This window comes from Coffea eugenioides, chromosome 5, assembly GCF_003713205.1.
Source record: "Coffea eugenioides isolate CCC68of chromosome 5, Ceug_1.0, whole genome shotgun sequence".
In the NCBI taxonomy this organism is placed as follows: domain Eukaryota; kingdom Viridiplantae; phylum Streptophyta; class Magnoliopsida; order Gentianales; family Rubiaceae; genus Coffea; species Coffea eugenioides.
In genome coordinates, this window is record NC_040039.1 from 29,908,952 (window position 1) to 29,928,633 (window position 19,682).

Sequence of the window (19,682 nt, forward strand, 5' to 3'; positions counted from 1 at the left end):
TGATGTCTTTAAATCTCTGTGCAAAACCCAGTTATCGTGAAGATACTTAACACCCTCAAGAAATGCACAAGGCTTAGGGAATTAACTTCACTCGTGTTAAACGGTTGTTTCATTGTCTCCATTAACCCCTTTAGATCTTTTGGTGACAGTTTCAGTTCCCAAATACGAATAGCTTTAATAATTTGTTTCAGTTTGTGTATATTAATTATTTGTTAAGACTAGTTATTTTTAAATATCTCATTTTAGGATGGAGGCTGGTAGCGGTAGTAACTCACAATGTTCACCGGGAGGACCATTCAATAGTGAGGGATCTGCAAGTCAGCCCCAAGGTCATAGGCAAAAGACAGATATAGCATGGGGATATGTTTCTGAGGGCAGAAATGCACAAGGAAGAAAAACCATGACATGCACTTATTGTTTTAAAGTGTTTCATGGGGGTGGCATCCACCGAATGAAGCAACACTTGGCAGGAGTAACGGGCAGTGTTACTTCATGTCCAAATGTTGATCCAGCAGTGAGGCTTGCAATATTAACATGTTTGCAAGAGAATGATAAAAAATCTAAAGAAAAAAGAGGAGATTTTGGGGTCGAAAGTCCTTTTGGTCAACCAGTGCACGAATTTGTCGGTGATGAAGTGCAAGAGGTTCCACCTCCTCGAATAAGGGAAATTTCAATGAATGAGGCTGGTACATCATTAGGTAAAGGAAAGAGAAAAACCACTGCCCCTACAGGTATTCATGCTTTCTTTAAGGGTGGACGTGATAGTGCTCAACCTACTATCAAAGCTTGTTTGCAAAGTAAGGATAAATGGCAAAATACTGATATGGCCATTGCTCTTTGGTTCTATGATGCATGTATTCCCATTAATGCTGTTAATTCTCCATTTTTTCAAAAAGCTATCGATCAAATTGCATCAATGGGTCATGGTTATAAAGCTCCATCTTATCATTCTTTGCGAGTCACTTTGTTGCGAGATGCTAAGAAAGATGTGCAGTTAGTTGTTGATTCATTTCGAAATACTTGGGCTGAAACTGGATGCACTATAATGGGTGATGGATGGAAAGATAGTAGACAAAGACCATTGATTAATTTTCTGGTTTATTGTCCTAAGGGTATATCTTTTATCAAGTCTATAGATGCATCGGACATTGTGACAAATGCAGAAAATTTGTGCAATCTGTTTGTTGAAATTGTTGAAATGGTTGGTTCAAAAAATGTGGTGCATTTAGTCACTGATAATGCTAGCAATTATAAGGCTGCTGGAACTTTATTAAATGAAAGATATCCAACTATTTGCTGGTCTCCATGTGCTGCCCATTGTATCAATTTGATTTTGAAGGATATTGGTGAAATGGGTACTGTTAAATCTCTAGTGGCTCTTGCTGCTACAGTAACTGTTTTTGTGTATAATCATAAATATGTTCGAAATTGGCTGAGAAAAACTAATGGGTGGAGGGAGATTATTCGTCCGGGGGAGACTCGATTTGCCACCACTTTTATTGCACTAAAGAGCTTACATGATCACAAAGACAGCTTACAAGCTTTAGTCACTAGCGGAGATTACAAAAAGTTCTTGAAAATGAACAAAGGAAAAGAGGTCAAACAAATTGTTTTGGATGATAGATTTTGGAATAATTGTTTGATTACGGTGAGAATAATGGGTCCTATTATTCGGTTGTTGAGAGTTTGTGACACTGATGAAAGGCCTTCTTTGGGGTATGTGTATGAAGGTATGTTTAGAGCAATTACTGGAATCAAGAAGTTGTTCAGGAGTAGTGAAAGACTATATAAGCCTTACATTGATATCATCAATGACCGATGGGATAGGATGTTGAGGAAAAATTTGCATGCTACGGCATATTTTTTAAATCCCGCTTTTCAATATGACACTGCCACATTCTCTACACATCCAGAAATTACAAATGGTTTGTTGGATTACATAGAATCAAAGGTGGATTGGTGTAGTGTGGAAAATTTAACAAGAGAAATTGGAATGTATCGAGAGCGGGAGGGAAGTTTTGGCAGAAAACTTGCTATTCTTACTAGCAAGAAAGATAGACCAGGTAATTTATATTTTTCTAGCATTTGAATCTCTCTAATATATATATATATATATATCTAATTTATAAATATTTTGTTTATATTTAAATTTTGAATATGACAGAGAATTGGTGGAAGCTCTTTGGTTGTGATGCTCCCAACTTACAAAAACTTGCAATTCGGGTTTTGAGTCAAACAGCTTCTTCTTCCGGATGTGAGCGTAATTGGAGTGTTTTTGAACGTATTCATACTAAGAAAAGGAATAGGTTGGAGCATCAAAGACTCAATGATCTTGTATATGTGCATTACAATTTGCGTTTGCAGTATAGGTATATGTAAATGGTTTATTTTTATAAATGACATTTCATTCTTTTTAAGAAAATATTTTAGTACTAACTAAGTGTATATGTTGTGTGTATATATATATGTTGTAGGCATAATCAGCAAAAGAGATCGTATGATCCCGTTGATTATGAGTCAATTGATAAAACAGAATTTTGGGTGGTTGAAGAAGAACAAGAAGGGGAGCTTGATTATGAGGAGTTAGAGGAAGAGCTTGAAGAACTTCCAATTCATGGTCAATGTTCAAATTCTGAACAACTTGAAGGTTAGTTTGACATAAATCATTAGTTTGATGCAAAAATAAAGCTAGTATGATATGATATTCAATTGTTGAATATGTATATAATTAAATATGTTGATTTTTTAGATAATGAAGAGGAAGCAGAAGATGTTGATTTAGAAACATTTCAGCATCGAAACTTTTTTAATGATGAAGATGATGATTGGCATTAAATGTTCAAATGGTAATTGGTATAGAATTATTTGTACTCTTTTATTTTTATTTTTAAGATTTGTATCAGTTGGTGTGATGAAACTAATATGATTTTATACTTTTATCACTTGTCAGTAATTCATATAATGGTCTTGGATGATGATGATGACTTGTCAAGATGGCTTTTTTTTGAAGCTTTGTTGTCCCAGAATTATGAAGAAGATTATAGAAGCTTCAGAAATTGGACTCGTTGGGACCTTTGGATTGTTTTCTAGACTTGTATTGTTTTTTGTTAATTTTAATATTTAGACAATTGGACATGTAAGTTTCATAACTATGTTAATTGTGTGTGTTAATTGTTGGATATTGCTCTTATATTTATTGTGGTTCAGCATTTATATCTTATTCTATGCATAGGTGTGTGTGTCTATATATATATATATATATTTATTTATTTATTTATTTATTTATTTATTGAACCCCGGTTGAACCGGTCCGATCGGTTGAACCTCGACCCTTTCACCTCACCGGTTCGATTGACGGTCCGGGTTTGAAAACATTGCCTAAAACTCCCTGATCAGTCAAATTTAATTTGAACTGTCCTTGAAACTATTGTATTTTGACTTGGTATGTTAAGAACCATCTCCGGCAACATCCAATCATCTGCAAGGGATACTTCATCCCAAGTGATTGTTCTAGAAATAGATATCCTAGTCTGTTTGGAAAAGGACTTTTTCTTCTTTTTTGGTTGCTTTCAAGGCTCCAGTGCTGAATGTTGAGCTCATCACCTTGTATTGGATCCTGTAAATAATAGCAATAGGAAGAGTTCCAAATTTTGTTTTATAGTTAGCTGTTTTGATGTTTAAAGTTAGTGCATCTAAAATGTTTCTATTACGGAGAGATATTGTGAAGTTTGGGAAGCAATCAAAATATACTGATCCTTCGCATAGGCTTATCTCAGCGATTCCCAGCAAGGAGTCATTGAAGTTTAGGAATCTGTAGTCTTGGAGACAAAGGAGTAAGGTTGTGTCGAGTCCCTCCCCTTGTCAATGGTTTAGCTGCAATTTGTACAAGTCCAAAATGGATATAGTTGTATTTTTGTTGATGTCTTTCAATGGTTTTCTTTGATAAAAGTTTGATTTCTTCATGGTCAACATTTAGAGCAATTGTTTGTTCAACTATTTTAATTGTATAATCAGACGTGATTTTCCATCGTTTACTACTTTGATATATTTCATGTTCTTGATACCTAGGAATTTCCTAGTTATCTATTTCTTGATTAATATCTTGTATGTTTATTTCTTCCTTTAAACAAGTGTTTGAAGAAATAGAGTTTTTAGAGCTAAATCTAAAGAAAGAAGCTGTAAAAATAGATTAATAAAAATTAAACAGGTAAGCAGAAAACAAAGTTAATTAATAGAGAATAATCACATATAAGTAGGATTTCCCTTCCGCTTGGTACAAATCCTTTGGGATCCATGAGGGATAAATGTATCATTTAGACAATTTATAATATAGATAGTATGGATTTAAGAGATCAGATTTGAACTATAAAACAACTCATCGCCTTGGTTACTATCATTCTCTAAGAACCTCCTTAAATCTACAAGTCTTACTGCTAGGACCTCTCTCAAAGGTTCCAAAAGCTTGCTGTTTGTCGGCAAGATCTGAACTCGTAGATACATACTAATAGCATCGTAACATATTAAGTAACACACTCATCATCTTACTTCCCCCTCTGGCTCTGATACTAGAGTGGGGCGAGGTATGTATATATATATGTGTGTATGTGTGTGTGTGTGTGACGCCCCCCACTTCTCCCAAGGGCGAACCCAAGGGTATCCGCGGGACGCCTGCCCAGCTCTCGCCAGGACTCAAGACAAATCAAATCGAACTTAACGATACATACCAAATACTACGAGTCAAAATAAAGAAAAGTCGCTTCCTTAACTAAATATTTAAATCTTACATCATGTCCACAAAAGATACATCAAGTTCCAAAATGCAACCATTAAAAGTCGACTACACATTTACAGCCCCGATTCCAATCAAAAGTATAATCTAGTCGGCTTTACCAAAATCTTCCAATCCAACCTGTTAAGGAAAACAAACTAATAGGATGAGCCAATACTCAGTGAGGCCAAGAAAACACACATGCAAACACATAATCCAAGTAGCAACAACAATTACATTGTAGGTAAGGCTATCAAATTCGAATAATTCACATTTCGAATTGGAAAAATAAACAGAAACAATTCAAGGATACTGTAGCTCTCAGGAGCTAAATTCCACGTAGTCGAGTCGAAGTTTTGATCACATCTCACGTTGACACTCCGTCAACCACATAAGTATCAAATCCGTAGATACACCACTTTTCTTCGAATCCCGTCACCGTTACACCCCCTTACCGGGCCCGCTCATCAAAGTTTTTGATAATACTCGAGTATATCATGGCAATACTGCACGAGTAATGCCGAGCAAGATCTCTCCAATAGATCATGCTCTACGAATATCTCATGGTTTGCTAAGCTTATCGACCAAGCCCATGCTGGCTCGATTCGTAAAGTTAGCCAACGAGTTTTGGGCGTCCCCCGAATATGGATACGAATGTGAATATAAGTCGATGAGCAACGCTCAAATCGACGATTCCAAATAGGAATCACAAATACGGATCACATATACGAATCACAAGTACAAATCACATTCACATTACCATGTACAAGTTGGATACGAATTCACATAGCAAAATTCGAATATAATTTCATTTGAAAGAGAACGAGTGCGATAAAGTACACCCTCGTCTCAAAATTTCAAATTTACACAACGGATAAGAAACAGATAACCACTTAACAACAAGTTCATGCACTTGACACTCACAGTGATTCAAGTAGCGAGTTCAAATGATGGTTTAGGCGTCTCCCGTGAGATCCTCTGGAAGGTCCTCTTGAGCGCCTGAGCATTTAATAGTGAATTATCATTCACACATCCCAATTATCAAGGAAGATTGTGCACTAGTACAATCTGGGGAAATTTCATGAAAATGAACCTCAATTACTAGTAAATCGAGGTTCAAGTGGAATTTCTTAATGTACAAGAGCAATCGAGTTTTGTTATCTTGGAAATCAAGCATAAACGTTCAAGTATTATCGAAGGAATAAGGAATACTTGAAAAACTCCATTTCCTTGAAATTCAGAAAATTTCAGTTTTGATACGATATTTTGAAAAAAATCGTATCTCAGATTTCACATGTCGAAAATTGGAAAACTTGGTACTGTTGGAAACCTCTTCCAAATTACTAAAAGTTCTTAGAAGACACTTTTCCATGAATCTAAGTGGAAGGTGTTCAAAAATGAGCTTAAAGTTGCTGTTCCAAATCACCCAGGATTGAGCCGGGGTTGGTTTTTCGCTAACTTTGAAAATTCAGCAGAATTCACTCGTTACAAACCAGCCCTTGAAATTTTTAGCTCAATTAGAGGTGCAAGTAAGGTTTAGGCCAGAACAAGCGGATCGAGAATCGGAGTTGCGAGCCCCAACATATGGTAGCTCAAAGTTGGATAAATTTCAAGACTGTTAACAAATTTCCAGATTTGGTTCCGACTTTGGACCTTTAGTTAAGTGTCGAAACGGACTTGGATTGATACCAAATTTTACAGTATAATACTCCTATATGAAGGGTATATCTCTATCAAATTTCGTGGAAAAATACCTTCGGAAAGGTGGTTAATCAATCAACCAAAGTTTGGAAAAATCCTTAAGGCAATCTGTCCAAATCTAAGGTTTCAAAAACGAGGCAGTCACCGTATTTTGATCATAACTCCATCAATTTAATTCAGAATTGGGAATGGTTGATAGTGTTAGAAAATACATTCACAGGGCTAAAATTTCACAGAAGAAATCTTTTCAAGTTTCAGCATGCAACTAGCTCGAAATTAAGCCTAAAGTTGCAGCATCATCAAATCATTTCGGCAGAACGGAGAAACAGGACAGCTGATTTCAGATGAATGGTGTGGCTCACACACATAAAACCAGAATGTGCATTATACACCGTTGGAAACATGGGAACGTCTAGTTTCAAATGCCGCTAACGGCACTTGATTTCGACGTCGGAGTACGGAGTTATGGACGAAACACGAACACTGGTCTGGTTACGACGGCAACCGTTTTCCCAGATTACTAGCTTTGGAAATAAATTCGTTTGACCCACCAAAACTCAGTATTTTTCAACGAAAATTTGTACACAACTGCTACAACATGTAAACAACATAATCAAGCCATTAAATCCTCAAATTTCTGCATTAAAGTGACCAAACAGAGCAGGGGTAAAATGGTCCAACTTGGCCTTTGCACTCAACGTGAGTTTGCAGCAGTTTTTCTTCAGCAAATCACTAACTTAAACACTAATCCGACATCATAAACTTCAGCAAGCACAGAATCAGCAACAACCCAAGAGTGGGAATTCATAGAGCCCACTTTTTCCCAACAATACAAGCTACTAAAGTGACGATTCTAGCTCAAATGCATAAATCAAACTCCAAAAGACAAGTTTAAGGTGATTGATTACTACCTACTTTGATGGCTGGTTAGGACAGAAGTTCCGGCCCCTTTGAAGCTTGAAGAACCGTGAAAGCTCCTCCCTTTTCCAGCTAAATGTGTTGTCCAAGACTTAGGCTAAGTGGTGCTAAATTTTTAGAAGATTTGGTGGTGATTTGCATGAGCTTTGGAAGAAGAAATGTTGAAGGTTTCGGTTGTCCCTTTTGCTGCTGCTATCCGGCAATGAAGCTTGAGGAAATGAAATGTGATTGCTGGTTCCTTTGCGTACATAAGACGCTTGACGTCTAATATATTAAATACGTCAAATCAATTACAACTAGTGCCCTACGTGCGCGTTTTGTGTTCGATTTGTCTTACGTTTGTTGCACTAGTGCACTAAACCTCTTGGGCACTTACATTCATATAAATATCATTCATTCTTAATTGTCCCAAAATAATGGTCCAAAGTCCCTCAATTAAGCGCGCACGTGCAAACACGTATTTCTAATTTAGGCGCAATAAAAATTGAAACCTTTGAGAAATTCTTATAACGATTGTACCACTAGCTATCACTTCAATATTTAAACCTAAAATTGCCTATTTTAGGACCATTGTATATGTCTTAAATTTTTGAGCTTATTGCACTCCTAATTGGCTAAAGTTTTCAGACACGTTTTCACTTTTTCACTAAACAAGCTTCTAAGAAAATAATTTTTGAAACGAGACACTTTAAAAATATAACGAAGCTATAAAACCATATATTTAGGTCTAATAAGGATAGAAAATAATATTCGGGGCAAAAATCCAAATAGATAATTAATTGAGCCAAAATTAGGGGTTTAAAAAAATAATAATTTTACGAGTCCTCACGTGAATTGAGTATTAATTCCTCAATTAACCTTTCTTAATCTATTATTGATCGTTCTTAATTCTCCAATATTAATACACTCTCGATTCAAATATAGTCTCGAAAAACGTGCACTCGTTGTTCCGAACTAAACGAGTTTTCGAAAAGTGAATTTTTCCAACAAAACGCTTTTAAAAATATAAAAGAGGCGTCGTTCCATATAAATGAATTTTAAATGATCGAAATAAATAATTTGGAGAAAAATGAGTAAATAAATATTTAAACAAACTACTAATATTCGATAAAATAAAATAAAAAAATTTCGGGTCCTCACATCCTCCCCTCCTTAAAAGAATTTCGTCCTCGAAATTCACACTTCGGATAATAGTCATACCCCTTAAGAGTCATGCCTTTCAAATTAATCACTAACTTACACCCTCCGATCCATATATCACAATTTCTATTTACCCAATTAGTAGTCAAACTTTGATTCTATCTTATGAATTTAGGGTTTTGCAAAAAGTGTGTACGGTACTAGGTCACTGAGAACCTTAGATAGACAAATAAAAGAAAGAATCATACCTCCAATGACTTTAGTAGAATCGGAAACATGTTGATAGCCTAATGCATAAACCCTAGCTGGTGCATTAGATCGACTTCCTCCAACACTAGGCTGCTTAGCGGCTGACTTTTCAGGCCTTTGGGTACTACCGCCTTCTTTTGGTACGGTCGGGCATTTCGATATCTGGTGCTCGGTACTACCACAATACAAGCACTTCCCTTGTTTCCTAAAACAATCATTGTCCGTATGGTTGAGCTTGCCACAATAACCACAAACGACTTGGGGAGCCACAGATTGACCACTTGGAGGTGTCCCTCTCGATTGACCTCGTCCATTGCGATCTCCTCTTGATTGAGTCCCTTTTGGCATGTTAGATATCTCCACTCCACCCGTTCCTTTTCCTTTTTTAAAAGGTGGGGCACTCTTATCTGCCTGTCCCGAAGGGTTACTAGAAGTGCCCCTCTTCTTAGCATGAAAGTCTCTAACTTGCAGCCTTGCACTCTCGACTCTCTGTGCTTTTTCTAAGACTTCAGTGAACGTAGAGATTTGGGCTGCAGCCAAACCCTCATGGATTTCTACATTAAGTCCCTGCACGAACCGTCTAATCCTCCTCCGTTCATTAATCACCAATTCAGGAGCGTACTTAGAAAGCTTAGTGAACTTTCCCTCGTACTCCGCTACACTAAGGGTTCCTTGTTTCAACTTGATGAATTCATCCTCCCTTTTCTCTTGGATTAAGGGCGGAAGAAATTTCTCATTAAATTCCCTTGTGAAATTCTCCCAAGTCCAAGGGGTTTGAGTTCTCTCCCATTTTCCTTTTATCATATCCCACCAAGCACGGGCTACTCCCTCAAATTGGAAAGCAGCGAAATTCACTCGCCTATCCTCAGTGTAATCTAAAGCAGCGAATATGTTGGTCATCCTTTCCAACCAATTCTCCGCCACCTCAGGATCAGGTTCGCCAAGAAACTTAGGCGGGTTAAATTTCAAGAATCTCTCTAAGGCTCTATCCACTCCTCTTTCCTGACCCCCAGGTTGGTTGAACGGTCCAGGGTCCTGTCTATCAGCCAAACGCTCTAGGATATCAGTCATCCTATTAATGGCAGTAGCCACTTGATTACCCTCGATATTTTCCTGACCTTGGATCGGTGCAGTTGCCGATCCCTGGTCACCCCTTTGAGGTTGGGCCTGACTAGTCCCTCGCCCACGACCTCGACCACGGTCTCGACCACCTCTTAGTCCTTCCATGACCTAGGCGTGCCTAGCGCAAGAAATAAATAAATTATGCGATGCAAAATAGAAAGCAGGAACCAATCAAGAAAACATTGGAATTAACAATAATTTACATTAATTAGCATATCCAGTTCATACAATTAGCAAGTCATGGGGTAGTCACAAAAATATAGCACACAGGTGCCACAAGAGTACTTTTAGTCACAGAAGATTAAAGTAAAGCTAGTGCCTCAGAAGTAGGCCACACAGTCATGCAAAAAAAAAAAAAAAAAAATGCAATGGCCTCAACACTTGCATCACCCCAGCTAAATCTAACTACATCAGTCAAAAGGGGCTAACAATTTTTTTTTTCTCGTTCATTTCCAACTCATATCAAACAATTGGATCCTATTGAGTTACATAGGACCATCCATCAATCTTTCTCTATCTCTCTGTCTCTTAGGCTCAACTACATTCTACTTCTCTCTAGTGAATATTGTCCCACACTCAGTTAAAATATTCTGCGCCAGATGTCTCATTTCTCTTACTATATGAACTGGACATCCGTTGACCTCCTGCACTTATTCTCACAAAACATTAGTCCGTTCTTGTTCTTCGCAAATGGAGATCTTAAGTTTTTAGCATTGCCCTCAACTCTTAATTACTCGGGTACAAGAATTCGAAATAAGATAATTCACATCTCGAACTGGCCAGTCCCAAGAGTAAATCACCATATTTAAGATTCCTACCCAACATACATATCTAGTCTTTCCCCAAGTATTACGATAAAATATTTATACCTATCACATTCATGATTCACAGCTTACACTCTAAAAGAGTACTTAAGCCTTTACTCATTCATATGATAAGGACCATAATACCATTTGGCCCAATCTCACCCCGTGCAAATACCACGCGAAGCGGCTCTGATTTTTTTTTTCTACAAGTGGTCACTTAACTTTCAAACCAGTCCCACAGTCCGGCATCCTAAACTTCAAACTTAGAATACACTACAAAGATCTGAAACCTAAGCTCTGATACCAACTGTGACGCCCCCCACTTCTCCCAAGGGCGAACCCAAGGGTATCCGCTGGACGCCTGCCCAGCTCTCGCCAGGACTCAAGACAAATCAAATCGAACTTAACGATACATACCAAATACTACGAGTCAAAATAAAGAAAAGTCGCTTCCTTAACTAAATATTTAAATCTTACATCATTTCCACAAAAGATACATCAAGTTCCAAAATGCAACCATTAAAAGTCGACTACACATTTACAGCCCCGATTCCAATCAAAAGTATAATCTAGTCGGCTTTACCAAAATCTTCCAATCCAACCTGTTAAGGAAAACAAACTAATAGGATGAGCCAATACTCAGTGAGGCCAAGAAAACACACATGCAAACACATAATCCAAGTAGCAACAACAATTACATTGTAGGTAAGGCTATCAAATTCGAATAATTCACATTTCGAATAGGAAAAATAAACAGAAAAAATTCAAGGATACTGTAGCTCTCAGGAGCTAAATTCCACGTAGTCGAGTCGAAGTCTTGATCACATCTCACGTTGACACTCCGTCAACCACATAAGTATCAAATCCGTAGATACACCACTTTTCTTCGAATCCCGTCACCGTTACACCCCCTTACCGGGCCCGCTCATCAAAGTTTTTGATAATACTCGAGTATATCATGGCAATACTGCACGAGTAATGCCGAGCAAGATCTCTCCAATAAATCATGCTCTACGAATATCTCATGGTTTGCTAAGCTTATCGACCAAGCCCATGCTGGCTCGATTCGCAAAGTTAGCCAACGAGTTTTGGGCGTCCCCCGAATATGAATACGAATACGAATATAAGTCGATGAGCAACGCTCAAATCGACGATTCCAAATAGGAATCACAAATACGGATCACATATACGAATCACAAGTACAAATCACATCCACATTACCATGTACAAGTTGGATACGAATTCACATAGCAAAATTTGAATATAATTTCATTTGAAAGAGAACGAGTGCGATAAAGTACACCCTCGTCTCAAAATTTCAAATTTACATAACGGATAAGAAACAGATAACCACTTAACAACAAGTTCATGCACTTGACACTCACAGTGATTCAAGTAGCGAGTTCAAATGATGGTTTAGGCGTCTCCCGTGAGATCCTCTGGAAGGTCCTCTTGAGCGCCTGAGCATTTAATAGTGAATTATCATTCACACATCCCAATTATCAAGGAAGATTGTGCACTAGTACAATCTGGGAAAATTTCATGAAAATGAACCTCAATTACTAGTAAATCGAGGTTCAAGTGGAGTTTCTTAATGTACAAGAGTAATCGAGTTTTGTTATCTTGGAAATCAAGCATAAACGTTCAAGTATTATCGAAGGAATAAGGAATACTTGAAAAACTCCATTTCCTTGAAATTCAGAAAATTTCAGTTTTGATACGATATTTTGAAAAAAAAATCGTATCTCAGATTTCACATGTCGAAAATTGGAAAAATTGGTACCGTTGGAAACCTCTTCCAACGTACTAAAAGTTCTTAGAAGACACTTTTCCATGAATCTAAGTGGAAGGTGTTCAAAAATGAGCTTAAAGTTGCTGTTCCAAATCACCCAGGATTGAGCCGGGGTTGGTTTTTCACTAACTTTGAAAATTCAGAAGAATTCACTCATTGCAAACCAGCCCTTGAAATTTGTAGCTCAATTAGAGGTGTAAGTAAGGTTTAGGGCAGAACAAGCGGATCGAGAATCGGAGTTTCGAGCACCAAGATATGGTAGCTCAAAGTTGGGTAAATTTCAAGACTGTTAACAAATTTCCAGATTTGGTTCCGACTTTGGACCTTTAGTTAAGTGTCGAAACGGACTTGGATTGATACCAAATTTTGCAGTATAATACTCCTATATGAAGGGTATCTCTCTATCAAATTTCGTGGAAAAATACCTTCGGAAAGGTGGTTAACCAATCAACCAAAGTTTGGAAAAATCCTTAAGGCAATCTGTCCAAATCTAAGGTTTCAAAAACGAGGCAGTCGCCGTATTTTGATCATAACTCCCTCAATTTAATTCAGAATTGGGAATGGTTGATAGTGTTAGAAAATACATTCACAGGGCTAAAATTTCACAGAAGAAATAGTTTCAAGTTTCAGCATGCAACTAGCTCGAAATTAAGCCTAAAGTTGCAGCATCATCAAATCATTTCGGCAGAACGGAGAAACAGGACAGCCGACTTCAGATGAATGGTGTGGCTCACACACATGAAACCAGAATGTGCATTATACACCGTTGGAAACATGGGAACGTCTATTTTCAAATTCCGCTAATGGCACTTGATTTCAACGTCGGAGTACGGAGTTATGGACGAAATACAAACACTGGTCTGGGTTACGACGAAACCGTTTTCCAGATTACTAGTTTTTGAAATAAATTCGTTTGACCCACCAAAACTCAGTATTTTTCAATGAAAATTTTTACAAAACTACTACAACATATAAACAACACAATCAAGACATTAAATCCTCAAATTTCTGCATTAAAGTGACCGAACAGAGCAGGGGTAAAATGGGAACTTTTTGCTTCAAGAGTTCAATAACGTTTCTGGCAACAATGCACCTTTAATCTACTTCCTTAAGCTCTAATTCAGCAATAAAACCATCATCAAATATCATCACAGCCATCAACCCAAAGTGGGAGTTCATAGAGCCCACATTTAACAATTTTCCAACATCCACAACAATCCATAAGAGATCAAGAGCTAAAAGATATACTAGACTTCCAAAAATCAAAGTTAGAAGGCTAGATTAAGACTTACTCTTAGTTGATGTTTAAGACAGAGATTCGGTCCTTTTGAAGCCTGAAGAAACCGTGAAAGCTCCTCCCCTTTTCAGCTTAATGTGTTGTCCAAGTGTAGAGCTAAGTGTATGTGAAGTTTTGGTTGAATCTATGGAGGTTTGGTTGTGATTTTTGTGAGATTTGTAGAAGGAAATGGTGAAGAGCTGCGGCTGTGCTATCCGTCCATTGCAGTAGCAGAAATGAAATGTGATTCGGATGCCTTTGCGTACAAAAGACGCTTGACGTCTAATATTTTAAGTACGAAAAATTTTAATTGCAACTAGTGCCCTACGCGCGCGTTTTGTGTTCGATTTCTCTCACATTTGTTGCACTAGTGCACTAAACCTCTAGGACACTTACATTTATATAAATATTATTCATTCTTAATTGTCCCAAAATAATTGTCCAAAGTCCCTCAATTAAGCGCGCACGTGAAACACATATTTCTAATTTAGGCGCAATAAAAATTGAAACCTTTGAGAAATTCTTATAACGATCTTACCACTAACTATCACTTCAATATTTAAACCTAAAATTGCCTATTTTAGGACCATTGTATATGTCTTAAATTTTTGAGCTTATTGTACTCCTAATTGGCTAAAGTTTTCAGACACGTTTTCACTTTTTCACTAAACAAGCTTCTAAGAAAATAATTTTTGAAACGAGACACTTTAAAAATATAACGAAACTATAAAACCATATATTTAGGTCTAATAAGGATAGAAAATAATATTCGGGCAAAAATCCAAATAGATAATTAATTGAGCCAAAATTAGGGGTTTAAAAATAATAATTTTACGAGTCCTCACGTGAATTGAGTATTAATTCCTCAATTAACCTTTCTTAATCTATTATTGATCGTTCTTAATTCTCCAATATTAATACACTCTCGATTCAAATATAGTCTCGAAAAACGTGCACTCGTTGTTCCGAACTAAACGAGTTTTCGAAAAGTGAATTTTTCCAACAAAACGCTTTTAAAAATATAAAAGAGGCGTCGTTCCATATAAATGGATTTTAAATGATCGAAATAAATAATTTGGAGAAAAATGAGTAAATAAATATTTAAACAAACTACTAATATTCGATAAAATAAAATAAAAAAAATTTCGGGTTCTCACAGTGTGTATATTTTACATGATCTCCCTTCTTGATAAACCTGCTGAGCAAATGAAAGGAAAAAATTGTAAATGTGTTAATATTAATTAGTTGTAATTGATGACTACAAGAAGAAAAATAAAAAGGATGATCACTTGAATCGTTGTCATGCAAAAATATTATGACAATATAGCAGTTCATGATGAATGATCTGAAACAATGAAGGAGCAATAAGTACGAACCTTCTAACCCATTAACCGTCGGGACTTTTTTTCTCCTTTTTTGGTAAGTGAGAGGTATTGAATCGAGGATCTCTTACTTACAATTGGAGTCTCACTATCCGATCCAACCCTTCTCCAGACAAGACTTTACCAAATGATCAGTTCTTGCATTCATCTAAATGGCTTTGCAAGGTCAATGAAAAGAAAATAATCGGAATGAAGCATGAATGAATTATTAGAAATAATCAAATTGCAGCAAAATAGCAACCTTCTTACCCATTCAATGCCTTATAGGCTATGTTTTCAGAACCGGACCGGATAGCGACTCGGCCGAGGTCAGGAGTCAGGGGTCAATGGGTTCGACCGGGGGTCGATAGGGATCGAACCGGATGACGTCATAAATAAAAATTAAAATATTATATATATAATATCTAATAATATATTGATATTAATAAAGGTATATTCATATATATTTGATGTTTCAAATATATTTAATAAGAAAATACAAAGAAATTACAACAATCAAGTAGCAATTTATATTATTTAATAAATATTAACAAGTTTAGAATTAAATTATGAATTTAATTGAAAAATAACATCAAATTTTAGGACAATATTTATAAAGTATCAAATATTTGAGGTATATCAATAAGTTTTAAACAATTTAGGGGTCAAAACATAAATATTAAAAAAGTTTTGAATTTTTTTTTTAAAAAATTACTGTTGAACCGGAAAAACCGGTTTTTGCCCGGTCAAACCCGGTTTTTGACCGGGTTTTAAATTTCCGGTTTTTTAATATGACTCGGACCGGCTACCTGGCCGGTTCCCGGTTCGACCGGCCGGTCCGGTCCGAGTTTCAAAACAGAGCTTATAGGGCCCTCAAAGGTGAAAAAATAAAAAAATTATTTCCTACTCTAATTTATTTCCTCCCAAACACCAATATAGAAAACGTATTTAAAGGATAATAAAAAATTTGCCAAACACCAATTTATACTCTACTCTAATTTATTTCCTCCCAAACACCAATATAGTAAAAGTCATAAGCTGTCTTACCAGCATGTCCCAACCATTAGGCCCTGGTCCAATGGTCAGGAAGAACCCTTAAAATTCTTCCATACACTAGTGGGTGCAATGGTGCATTTGTCTAGTGACTCTAGTCTAGTGGTTCACCCCCAACCCCTATACAAGCCTTTTTAGCTCCCCAGTAGAGTAGGAGTAGATCAAATAATTGTCATTGCTAACCCAAAAAAAAAAAAAGTCTTACCAGCATATCCCAAAATCACAAGTTTCAACCTTTTGCAACCACCAATAAGTGGCTTGATCAAATAATCAACACCTGGAATCTGACAAAAAAATAGTTTGTCAGCGGATGGGGAACGTAATTGATTCACCAATACGTACGTAACCGATAGCATCGCAGGATATTAACGATTAACATATATCATCGGTTACGTAACGTTTAACGTATATTGATTACCAGTAGCTATTTACGAATAGTTTTTCTTTCACCAATTACCAGTAGATATATGTCTTGCGGAATCATAAATAAACTTTGTCCATAGCATCGCAGGAAGCAAGAAAAAAAGGTTCTAATAACACATGCTTGTACATATATATAGTTATATATTTGAGTGGGGTAAAACTTTAAATTTTATTCAAAGTTTGCACCATGAGAACTTTATTTTCATTTTAATCTTATCCTTGTAGCTTAAGAATGTGAATCATATTTTCACTTGATATTGAGTAATCAACCAAACGAATAAGCCCCATTATAGGGTTGACAAAAAAACTTGATTCACAACTCCCTAACCCGTACATATATTATAATCGTTCTTTCATTCATAACCTCGAGTGAAGTATAAATCGACAATTTGGACTTGAATATGATTGAGTTACTTAGAAAACATACATATCAACATATACACACTTCTTATTGAAAGCCAATCCCTCACACTTACTTCCTTATTATAACAAAATACAAGCAAAAAAAATTCATATTTGGTCCAAATTTTCATGGCAAAGTGTTAACTAGAGAAACTACAAACTTCACAAACTAATTTCATTTCCACATGTCCTTGAGTACAATAATCATAAAAGAGAATTCCTGCAACTATTTTAAAAGAGAATTCCTTGAGTACACACTTGCATACAATTCCTGCATAGTACAATCCTTTTAAAAGAGACCATTCTTAGCAACCTCTAACCTTTATAGAGGTGAGTTTGTTTATAATTAAACCTGTGTCAACTATTTTAATCATCACACTGTTTTTGTCTCCAATAATATACTAAAGTACAAGTTTCATTTCTAAACTTTTCTCAGATATATAACTTGTTGATCTTGATCCCTATCTTTTGATGTTTACAAAATAAATGGATGATACTAATATTTCTTCAAGATATACTTTCAGTTTTGAAGTTGTTTGATTCCATGAACAAGTGCAATTGAAAGGGGACTAAGTATGCTGAAGCTGTCGGACGCTCAAATAGTCAGGATCGGACGTCCGAAAGGATGAAGAACATCAAGAAGGAAATTCTGTCGGACGATCGTGAGGAAGCATCGGACGTCCGGATTGATCGGACGTACTCTTCGGACGCACAGTGATCGTGTCGGACGTCCTAAAAATTCCACGAAGATTTGATAACTCTCTAGACAACGTTCGGACACAGAAGCTCGGACGATAAAATCCCATCGGACGTCCGAACAACAACTTGACTGATTTTCGGACGATAGGATCGGACGATGACTAAGCCGTCGGACGTCCGACAGCCCCAACGGCTAGCTGACTCTTCGTCTGCCTTCTATCCGTTGGAAGTATTAATGAAGCCCATTTTTGGTTCCCTTTAAATACAAACGATTCGGATTCAGATGATGACTTTTGCACACTTTGTCTACAAGATCTCAAGAGATATTTTAGCTTGAAAATAGTCTCCAAAGCTAGATTTGTTCTCCAAGTGGTGTGAATTTCTTGTGAGCATTTCTTTTGTGATTGAAAGTTTCTTTAGTGTAGCTTTGTTGAGGGTTATCTGAGTGATTGTAAAACTTCTTAGCTTAACTAAGTGATGCTTAGGGCAAGGAGGAAGTGCTCCCTCCATTGTACATCTAGTTGATCATCTTTCATCAAAGAGAAGTTGCTCAACCTAGTGATTGGTCTTCAAGTTTGAGGAAAGCTTGGTAGACAATCGGTTTGATATTCTATCTTATTCTTTTTTGTTTAATAAAATTCTCATTGCTTATCTATACTTGTTTTTCGAATCAATATTGCTCTCTTCTTCTAATCTACTTGATTGATCATTACTAGAAAAGAAGGTAAATTTTTATTAAGCAAAAAATTGCATAAATTTGATTAAGATTTTAATCAACCTAATTCACCCCCCCTCTTAGGTTGTCTTTGGGCCTTACAATTGGCATCAGAGCTTGGTCTCCTAGAGATTAAGCTTAACCGCTTAGAGTAAAGATCATGGCAACCATAAATGTTTCTTTTTTAGAAGGGCAATCTATTGATAGACCACCTATGTTTAATGGTTCTCATTTTAGCATGTGGAAACAAAGAATGATGATTTTCTTACAATCCGTTTATATTGAATTATGGTATGTGGTAGAAGATGGTCCTTATGAAGCTAGAATAGTTGACTCTACCACTAATTTGAGTAGATTAAAGACTAGACAAGAATTGAATGAAAAAGACAAGAGATACCTTTCTTTGAATGCCAAGGCCATGTATATATTGTACAATGCATTAGATGTAAATGAATATAGTAGGATTAAAGGTTGTAAATCAGCTAAAGATATTTGGGATAAATTGTGTGAATTTCATGAAGGTAACCAAGATATTAAAGAACAAAAGAAATCTTTGCTTGTTTCTCAATATGAATTTTTCAAAATGCATCCTCTTGAAAATGTTGATAAGATGTGTACTAGATTTTGTGACATTATTCAAGATCTTAAATTGCTTGGAAAAGAATATTCTTTGGGTGAGAAAAATAGAAAGATTTTGAATGCCTTGCCAAAAGAATGGGAAAACAAAATAAATGCTATAGAAGAGGCAAAGGATTTAAATTCTATGTCCATTGAATCTCTTGTGAATTCCCTAATCTCTTATGAATTAAAGCTGAAATTCAAAGTGCAAGAGGAAGAAAATGCAAGAATGTATAAGAGTGGCATAGCTTTTAAAGCATCTCAAGTGGGGGATAACCCATCCTTCATGGATAATGAAAACATGGAAGTGGACAATGATATAACTCCTCACATCAAATGTTTCAAGAAGATCTTCAACAAGAGAAGTGTGACGCCCCCCACTTCTCCCAAGGGCGAACCCAAGGGTATCCGCGGGACGCCTGCCCAACTCTCGCCAGGACTCAAGACAAATCAAATCGAACTTAACGATACATACCAAATACTACGAGTCAAAATAAAGAAAAGTCTCTTCCTTAACTAAATATTTAAATCTTACATCATGTTCACAAAAGATACATCAAGTTCCAACATGCAACCATTAAAAGTCGACTACACATTTACAGCCCCGATTCCAATCAAAAGTATAATCTAGTCGGCTTT

At 36.4% G+C, this 19,682-nt stretch overlaps 1 protein-coding gene across 1 annotated transcript; it reads left to right on the forward strand.

The window, feature by feature from the left end:
- The first annotated feature begins 247 nt into the window (after nucleotides 1–247).
- LOC113771360 lies at nucleotides 248–2,835 on the forward strand. Its single transcript, XM_027315949.1, has 4 exons — nucleotides 248–2,063; nucleotides 2,165–2,369; nucleotides 2,475–2,647; nucleotides 2,750–2,835. The coding sequence occupies exons 1-4, from the start codon at nucleotides 248–250 to the stop codon at nucleotides 2,833–2,835; spliced, it is 2,280 nt and encodes a 759-aa protein (XP_027171750.1).
- The last annotated feature ends 16,847 nt before the right edge of the window (nucleotides 2,836–19,682 follow it).